The sequence below is a fragment of the Salmo salar genome, unplaced genomic scaffold, assembly GCF_965601325.2.
Source record: "Salmo salar unplaced genomic scaffold, fSalSal1 ptg000360l, whole genome shotgun sequence".
In the NCBI taxonomy this organism is placed as follows: Eukaryota; Metazoa; Chordata; class Actinopteri; order Salmoniformes; family Salmonidae; genus Salmo; species Salmo salar.
In genome coordinates this window covers 1,874,867-1,884,716 of record NW_027675360.1, presented here as the reverse complement: position 1 = coordinate 1,884,716, position 9,850 = coordinate 1,874,867, and the positions used below count along the sequence as shown (strand labels likewise).

General features: G+C 38.8%; 1 protein-coding gene across 1 annotated transcript; it reads left to right on the top strand.

Annotated features, from left to right (window-relative positions):
* Positions 1 to 2,251: 2,251 nt before the first annotated feature.
* LOC145875848 (uncharacterized) lies at positions 2,252 to 9,152 on the top strand. The gene is made up of 2 exons (XM_082971654.1): positions 2,252 to 2,805; positions 6,586 to 9,152. The coding sequence occupies exons 1-2, from the start codon at positions 2,460 to 2,462 to the stop codon at positions 7,638 to 7,640; spliced, it is 1,401 nt and encodes a 466-aa protein (XP_082827780.1). The 5' UTR covers positions 2,252 to 2,459; the 3' UTR covers positions 7,641 to 9,152.
* Positions 9,153 to 9,850: the final 698 nt, after the last annotated feature.

Genomic DNA, 9,850 nt, shown 5'->3' with positions numbered 1-9,850 from the left:
GTGAAGGAGGAGGTTGATCATCAGGAGTCAGATGTGAAGGAGGAGGTTGATCATCAGGAGTCAGATGTGAAGGAGGAGGTTGATCATCAGGAGTCAGATGTGAAGGAGGAGGTTGATCATCAGGAGTCAGATGTGAAGGAGGATGTTGATCATCAGGAGTCAGATGTGAAGGAGGAGGTTGATCATCAGGAGTCAGATGTGAAGGAGGAGGTTGATCATCAGGACTCAGATGTGAAGGAGGAGGTTGATCATCAGGAGTCAGATGTGAAGGAGGAGGTTGATCATCAGGAGTCAGATGTGAAGGAGGAGGTTGATCATCAGGAGTCAGATGTGAAGGAGGAGGTTGATCATCAGGAGTCAGATGTGAAGGAGGAGGTTGATCATCAGGAGTCTGATGTGAAGGAGGAGGTTGATCATCAGGAGTCAGATGTGAAGGAGGAGGTTGATCATCAGGAGTCAGATGTGAAGGAGGAGGTTGATCATCAGGAGTCAGATGTGAAGGAGGAGGTTGATCATCAGTGAACCTCTAGGATTGTGGCTGGGCTGGCGTTTACACTTCCAGCTTGGTCATATATTTTGATACATTGAATGTTGATATTGTGAACCTATGTTATATATTTGTACCTCCTGTTTAATGAAGTGATGTCACTAAGTACTTCCCCAATATATACAGTGCAGTCGGAAAGTATTCAGACCCCTTCACCTTTTCTACATTTTGTTACGTTACAGCCTTATTCTAAAATGTATTAAATCATTTTTTCCCTCATCAATCTACACACAATACCCCATAAGACATCACATTGCCCCATAATGACATCACGTTGCCCCATAATGACATCACAATACCCTATAATGACATCACAATACCCCATAATGACAAAGCAAAAACAGGTAAATAAATGAAACATTTTGTTTTTCTTTCAAAAACAAGGACATTTCTAAGTGACCCCAAACTTTTTGTATAGACCTAGGCTGTTCATTATATACATCTACATGATGTATTGTTACACCATGTAGGAGCAGTATAGACCTAGGCTGTTCATTATATACATCTACATGATGTATTGTTACACCATGTAGGAGCAGTATAGACCTAGTCTGTTCATTATATACATCTACATGATGTATTGTTACACCATGTAGGAGCAGTATAGACCTAGTCTGTTCATTATATACATCTACATGATGTATTGTTACACCATGTAGGAGCAGTATAGACCTAGTCTGTTCATTATATACATCTACATTATGTATTGTTACACCATGTAGGAGCAGTATAGACCTAGTCTGTTCATTATATACATCTACATGATGTATTGTTACACCATGTAGGAGCAGTATAGACCTAGTCTGTTCATTATATACATCTACATTATGTATTGTTACACCATGTACACCAACAAAAAAAGGGAGATTATATTATTTTATACTAATACAATTGCTCAGAGAAAGAGATTTAGTGTAACATGTAATTCTCAAAAGGTAGGGGTCTGAATTATTGCCACCCATGTTTTCAATACTCCAGCACCCTCCCCTTGGGAGGATAATGACACTGAAATGTTTAATGAGATTAGAGAACACATTGGGTGGGATCTTAGACCCTTCCTCCATACAGAATCTCTCCAGGTCCTTGATTTATTTAGTCTGCGCTTATGGACTGCCCTGTTCAATTCAAACCACAGGTTTTCAATGGAGTTCAAGTCTGAAGACTGAGATGGCCATTGAAAATGTTGATTTTGTGCCCAATTAACCATTTCTTTGTGGATGTTGATGTGTCTTGCTGGAAGGTCCTCTTATGGCCAAGTCTCAGCCTCCTAGCAGAGAGGTAACCAGGTTTTGGGCTAAAATATCCTGGTAGTGGGTAAAGTTTATTTATTTATTTCATACAGTCATTTTAGCTCATCTTTATCAAGGGTATCAATAACTAGGTGCTTATTTTGATATCTAGTTATTTGACTGAATCAGAAATACAGATGTGGAGTAGATGTAGAGTTTGTTTTAAATTCTCATAAAAAAAAATCTGAACTAATCAAACAACAATTGTTGCTCTTTGTACGTGTTGATATAATATTCATATTTAATGGAGAGGAAAAAAACGTTTCCCTAAACTGCTTTATAATATTATAATTCAATGAAGAATAAAAATAGTTTTCCCTCCTCAACTGCGTTTCCTCCCTCCAGACAGGAGATGGCGATATGTGTCTTTCAGGCGATGTTTCTAGTGTGACGTATAATCTAGTGGACGGAACGCTTCTTCAACAACTGCAGCCACCTCGGTAGCTCGCTAGCTGACAAAGTCTGAACATTCAAGTTCTTAAGACAATTTCGTGGTTTAATTGCCACTGTGATTTAAACATAGTACTCCATTTTATGTAATATTTACGTTGTAAGTCAGCTAGCTGGCTGGTTAAGTTAGCACTAGTCTAGTCGCTAATGCTAACTAGCTAACATCTCCGACCATGAGTTCACTAAGCTACTCTCCTCCTGCTAAAGAAGCGGAGGTCTGCTGGACGGAAAAAGACGCTCTCGTGAAAGAGGAGGAGGAAGAGGAGGCTGTTTCAATACAAAAACAAGTAGAGGGTGAGGCTGTTTCAGTGAAAGAAGAGGAAGAAGCGTTCAGAGTGAAAGAGGAGGAGGATGTTACAGTAAAAGAAGAGGAGGAAGATGCAGTTTTTACAGTGGAGGATGAAGTGAAAGAAGATGAAGACGTTTTTGGAATGAAGGATGAAGAGGGGGAGATTACTGTCACATTAGAGGAGGACGAAGAAGAGAAGACTGGAGAACTGATTAACACCAGTAAATACAGTGAGTACTATCTAATAAAACAGGGACATTGATCTGATTAACACCAGTAAATACAGTGAGTACTATCTAATAAAACAGGGACATTGATCTGATTAACACCAGTAAATACAGTGAGTACTATCTAATAAAACAGGGACATTGTTCTGGTTAACACCAGTAAATACAGTGAGTACTATCTAATAAAACAGGGACATTGATCTGATTAACACCAGTAAATACAGTGAGTACTATCTTATAAAACAGGGACATTGATCTGATTAACACCAGTAAATACAGTGAGTACTATCTAATAAAACAGGGACATTGATCTGATTAACACCAGAAAATACAGTGAGTACTATCTAATAAAACAGGGACATTGATCTGATTAACACCAGTAAATACAGTGAGTACTATCTAATAAAACAGGGACATTGATCTGATTAACACAAGTAAATACAGTGAGTACTATCTAATAAAACAGGGACATTGATCTGATTAACACCAGTAAATACAGTGAGTACTATCTAATAAAACAGGGACATTGATCTGATTAACACCAGTAAATACAGTGAGTACTATCTAATAAAACAGGGACATTGATCTGATTAACACCAGTAAATACAGTGAGTACTATCTAATAAAACAGGGACATTGATCTGATTAACACCAGTAAATACAGTGAGTACTATCTAATAAAACAGGGACACAAACTCTGCAGTTGTTGAACTAATGTGTGATTTTTAAAAGGGCATTCTACACTTGAATATGTTTTTGTACTGTCGGAATTGTTCATGACGTCCTTTCCTGTTGAAAAGTGATATATAAATACAGTAAATTATAAACACACTGAAGGGAAACAAATAAATGTTTTGAGCAAAATAGTGTTTTTTTAACAACTGCAAACTAGAAGGAGTGAGTGATGTCATAGTAAGGCCTCCAAGGAGTTGGCTTGATGGGAAGTCGTGATGTCATCCAATAGGAGACTGATCTTCATGTGAATATTCATTATTCTTTTTAAAATCCTTCCTGTTCTGTCAAGTTGGTTGTTGATCATTGCTAGAAAGCCATTTTCAAGTCTTGCCATTGACTTTCAAGATGATTTAAGTCCGAACTGTAACTAGGCCACTCAGGAACATTCAATGTCATCTTGGTAAGCTCCTCCAGTGTAGATTTGGCCTTGTGGTTTAGGTTATTGTCCTGTTAGGACAGTTTTTTGTATTCAGATCTCTGAAATGCTCTCTACCTACGTAACATTTAGTGTCTCCTTATGTTACGCTGGGAAAACAGTTTTTATGGGCACAGAAATCCTAAATCATTTCAGAGTTTGCAAATCCAATGGTTCTAACCGAGTGTCACCTTAACTTTATTGACACCCAAATGGATACTGTCATTAACGCGGTTCTTGATCTGAATCTGAATCCTACAGTAGGTCTATGTTGTTGTTAGGTGAAGTTATGGGTCCTACAGTAGGTCTATGTTGTTGTTAGGTGAAGTTATGGTTCCTACAGTAGGTCTATGTTGTTGTTAGGTGAAGTTATGGGTCCTACAGTAGGTCTATGTTATTGTTAGGTGAAGTTATGGGTCCTACAGTAGGTCTATGTTGTTGTTAGGTGAAGTTATGGGTTCTACAGTAGGTCTATGTTATTGTTAGGTGAAGTTATGGGTCCTACAGTAGGTCTATGTTGTTGTTAGGTTAAGTTATGGGTCCTACAGTAGGTCTATGTTGTTGTTAGGTGAAGTTATGGGTCCTACAGTAGGTCTATGTTATTGTTAGGTGAAGTTATGGATCCTACAGTAGGTCTATGTTATTGTTAGGTGAAGTTATGGGTCCTACAGTAGGTCTATGTTGTTGTTAGGTGAAGTTATGGGTCCTACAGTAGGTCTATGTTGTTGTTAGAAGTTATGGGTCCTACAGTAGGTCTATGTTGTTGTTAGGTGAAGTTATGGGTCCTACAGTAGGTCTATATTGTTAGGTTAAGTTATGGGTCCTACAGTAGGTCTATGTTATTGTTAGGTGAAGTTATGGATCCTACAGTAGGTTATTGTTAGGTGAAGTTATGTTAAACACTTAGTGGACAAACCCTCATTGTCAGGCTGATGGCAAAGCTAGCCAAATAGCATTTGAAGTGTTAAGTATAAAGCAGTTGATTTGCAACAATAACACAAACATTATTTTTTTACATTTTAGTCATTTAGCAGACGCTCTTATCTAGAGCGACTTAAAGTAGTGAATGCATACATTTCATACATTTTTTTATTTTTGTACTGGCCTTCAGTGGGAATCGAACCCACAACCCTGGCGTTGCAAACACCATGCTCTACCAACTGAGCCACAGGGAAGACTATTATATTATATTAAACAGGAGATTCAAACGAGCCTTACAGTTATAATCCAAAGTAGTGTGAAATGCACTCATAAGCAACCTGGTAATGGAGGCTATTTTTGCTGTCAGCCTCTGAGAACTCCCCTGGGTTTTCCCCACGGTGGTGAATTAGTGAATAGACACAGAGCTTAATGTGAGTTTCCTTGAGTAGCACTCCTGATCTTGTCCTGATAGTGCGCTGTAATATTCAGAATACATTGTGAAAAACTAAAATCTTTGCGCACTATTTTTTGCTCCAGGCAGATATACTACATCCATAACTAGTGGTTTCCTCATTACCAGATATACTACATCCATAACTAGTGGTTTCCTCATTACCAGATATACTACATCCATAACTAGTGGTTTCCTCATTAGCAGATATACTACATCCATAACTAGTGGTTTCCTCATTACCAGATATACTACATCCATAACTAGTGGTTTCCTCATTACCAGATATACTACATCCATAACTAGTGGTTTCCTCATTACCAGATACACTACATCCATAACTAGTGGTTTCCTCATTAGCAGATATACTACATCCATAACTAGTGGTTTCCTCATTAGCAGATATACTACATCCATAACTAGTGGTTTCCTCATTACCAGATATACTACATCCATAACTAGTGGTTTCCTCATTACCAGATATACTACATCCATAACTAGTGGTTTCCTCATTACCAGATATACTACATCCATAACTAGTGGTTTCCTCATTACCAGATATACTACATCCATAACTAGTGGTTTCCTCATTACCAGATATACTACATCCATAACTAGTGGTTTCCTCATTACCAGATATACTACATCCATAACTAGTGGTTTCCTCATTACCAGATACACTACATCCATAACTAGTGGTTTCCTCATTACCAGATATACTACATCCATAACTAGTGGTTTCCTCATTACCAGATATACTACATCCATAACTAGTGGTTTCCTCATTACCAGATATACTACATCCATAACTAGTGGTTTCCTCATTACCAGATATACTACATCCATAACTAGTGGTTTCCTCATTACCAGATATACTACATCCATAACAAGTGGTTTCCTCATTAGCAGGGATGAGTTTCTGCAACCAAATTGTGTGCATTGCCCTCGTGCTGCAATTTTAGCAAACACAGAAAGGGGCAGAATATTGGAGACCAAAAGTAGTCTGGCACACTGCTTAGAGTTTCAACAACATGAATAACTTATTTCTAGCCTACAATCATCTATGTTACTACTAATGTGAAAACAAGACAAAATATGACTATTCTTGCTCATTTTAAGACAAATGTCAAGTAATCATTACATTCATTACAGATGTCAATTGTTGTCCAACATCATGGCTACGCTGTTGGCATCACCTTTTACAGTGGATTACCGCTGTTGTGGGCCTTTAATCATCTGTCTGACTTTGTTGTTCACACAGGAGAGATACTGAACTATCGTGGGTCCTCTGGGGAGCCTCAACAACCTCATGATGCTGAAGAGGCAGAGAAGAGTTGCTCCAGATCAGAACACCTCAATAAACACCTGCAGACATCCACAGGGAAAAGAACTCACTGCTGCTCTGACTGTGGGAAGAGATTCACCTCATCAGGCATTAAAATTCATCAGAAAATCCACACAGGAGAGAAACGTTATAGCTGTGATCAATGTGGGAAGAGTTTTTGTCAATCTGGACAGCTGACAGTGCACCAGAGAACACACACAGGAGAGAAACCTTATAGCTGTCATCAATGTGGGAAGAGTTTTACTACATCTAGCCATATGACACGACACCAGAGAACACACACTGGAGAGAAATCTTATAGCTGTGATCAATGTGGGAAGAGTTTTACAACATCTGGCCATCTGACTAAACACCAGAGAACACACACAGGAGAGAAACCTTATAGCTGTGATCAATGTGGGAGGAGTTTTACTACATCTGGCCATCTGACACTACACCAGAGAATACACACAGGAGAGAAACCTTATTGCTGTGATCAATGTGGGAAACGTTTTTGTCAATCTGGACAGCTGACAGTGCACCAGAGAACACACACAGGAGAGAAACCTTATAGCTGTCATCAATGTGGGAAGAGTTTTACTACATCTTGCCATCTGACACGACACCAGAGAATACACACTGGAGAGAAATATTATAGCTGTGATCAATGTGGGAAGAGTTTTACAACATCTGGCTCTCTGACTGTACACCAGAGAATACACACAGGAGAGAAATCTTATAGCTGTGATCAATGTGGGAAGAGTTTTATAACATCTGGCTCTCTGACTGTACACCAGAGAACACACACAGGAGAGAAACCTTATAGCTGTCATCAATGTGGGAAGAGTTTTATAACATCTGGCTCTCTGACTGTACACCAGAGAACACACACAGGAGAGAAACCTTATAGCTGTGGTCAATGTGGGAAGAGATTCACCGATAAAAGACATCTGAACAAACATCAGAAAATACATGAAGGAGTTATTTCATGATATCAATGATATAATGTGACAATGTAGAATGTTTTAACATTGTAGTAGGAGTATTTTAGTGATGTCACAATGTAGAACCCTAAACGTTTGTCCCCTGTTCTATTGATTTCAACATGATATGGATATTAGCCTCAGGGGGGAAATCCAGGCTCTGAATTGAAAGAGTACAATTTATGTGATTTAACAAAAAGTGACTAACAAAAAAAGAGCTGTGTTACACTTACCACGTTGGCGACCCACTTGAATCAAAATGCAACACTTCAAAATGTAGCTAGCTGTTTTCTACATGTTGTCCTCTAACCAGTGATGTACACATTATTCCCAGATTCCGTGTGGTTTTTGAGCTGTTAGTTTTAACAGGACGTGCAACTTCATCTCCCTTCTGTCACACAATTGATCATTCCTTTGTTTAGTACAATTGATCTCATCGTGATATCGATGAGTGATGACAAATAAGTGTTGTGTTCCTTTGTTTAGTGACCCCGACATTTAAATGTATCACTCCAAAATGTAGCTGACTGTCTTCTGCAGGTTGTCCTCTAACCAGTGAGGTAAAATATATCTCCCATTTCCATGTGTGTTTTTTAGATGTGTTAGTTTCAACAGCACGTAGAACCTGATTTCCCCCCTAATTGATATCAGTGATTTATTGCTACTTGTCAAAACAACAGTGTTTTGGTGCTTGTGCAGTTTATAAGGAGCTTGGTTTAAAAAAAAACAAGTAATATGATTATTGTGGCAGATGTTTGTGTATATAGCACATTTTATGTTTAGGTTTTCAATTCATCCCAAACTGTTTCTGCATGTTGGTTATTGATTTAGACACGTTAAAACTGTGTTTTGACATTGGGGATATCCCACCTAGCAAAATATAATATAAAATAATAATATGTTTCCTCTTGAAGTCAGACATGTCTGTGATAAGGACGACTTGGTTGCTGATTGTCTCAAGGGTGGGCAGTCAAAAACATTTGTGTTTTGCGTTTAGCCAGTGCGTTGCCATGGATAACAATTTATTTTGACTGGACTTTTTTCCATATTGGAGATGAGTTTTGTTTGAGTTCTAGAGTTCTGATTCTTAGGAAGAATTTTATATTGTAGAAGGTGAAGCATTGTAGTTGATTATAATGTGGAGTGGAAGTTGTTTTCTGTTGGTGGTGAGCAAACTTTTCCAACAAAAATATAGGATATATTTGTTGTCTTAAAGGGGAAGGTGTTACAGGCTTTGGTTTTTCCATTTATGTTTTGAGGTTGGACTTTAGCACGTCTAGCTCGTTAGCACGTCTAGCTCGTTAGCGCGTCTAGCTCGTTAGCCCGTCTAGCTCGTTAGCCCGTCTAGCTCGTTAGCTCGTCAGCACGTCTAGCTCGTTAGCACGTAGGACGCACTGATTGGTGTCACCTCGTTAGTCAGTATGTGTTACACCTGTGCTGGCTTGTCCATCTCGTTAGTGGGAAGGTGTTTCACCTGAGCTGGTCCAGGTTCTATTTAAGAGTGTCTGGCCCAGTGCTCCAGTTGTCTTGATACATGTGGAGAGTCAACACCTTTAGTTGCTCCACCTTTTTGGTTTACTTCCTGTCTTTAAGTTTGGTGTGGGTTTTTCTTTTGTTTTCCTCTTCTTGGGCAGATTTAGTGGGTCTCATGGTGGGTGTCTTTTAGGTCCCAGTTGTTGTTACTAGTCAACTTTCAGTGTCCCAAGCTTATATTTTGGGTTGGATATTGCATCCAATTAACATTTTAATCATTAGTTTTTCAGTTTAGTCTTCTGTTTTTTATCCTCTTATGTTTGTTGTGTACTAAATATTTCTGTTTATTTTCAATGTTTTTAAAAATATTTTTCCTGTGAAGCCATTTTGTTGCATCCATGTCTGAAATGTGCTGTATGAATCAAGCTTGATTTGATTTGACCATATAATAAAACAAATGAACCCAGTGACTGACCAATCAACAGACTGCTGAAGAGGTAAACACCACCCCCGGCTCTACCAGGGGCTTGAGGTGGTCTCCCACAGCTCTGATTATGTCATGTTCTGTGGACTTGCCGTTCCATTTATTGACTGCCCCTGCAACACAGAAACACATTTAGTCATATTATATAAACCACTCAAAGTAATGGATATGGAGCATCTATGGCCTCAGTTACACCTGGCACCTAAATGTGACTTCTGTCAACCGATCACTCCAAGCTGCATTCGGTTCAGATCTACCGGGA

Coding starts and splice junctions, on each gene's coding strand:
- LOC145875848 (XM_082971654.1), top strand. CDS start 2,460: ATGAGTTCACTAAGCTACTCTCCTCCTGCTAAAGAAGCGGAGGTCTGC. Junction 2,806..6,585: donor GATTAACACCAGTAAATACA/GTGAGTACTATC, acceptor TTGTTCACACAG/GAGAGATACTGAACTATCGT.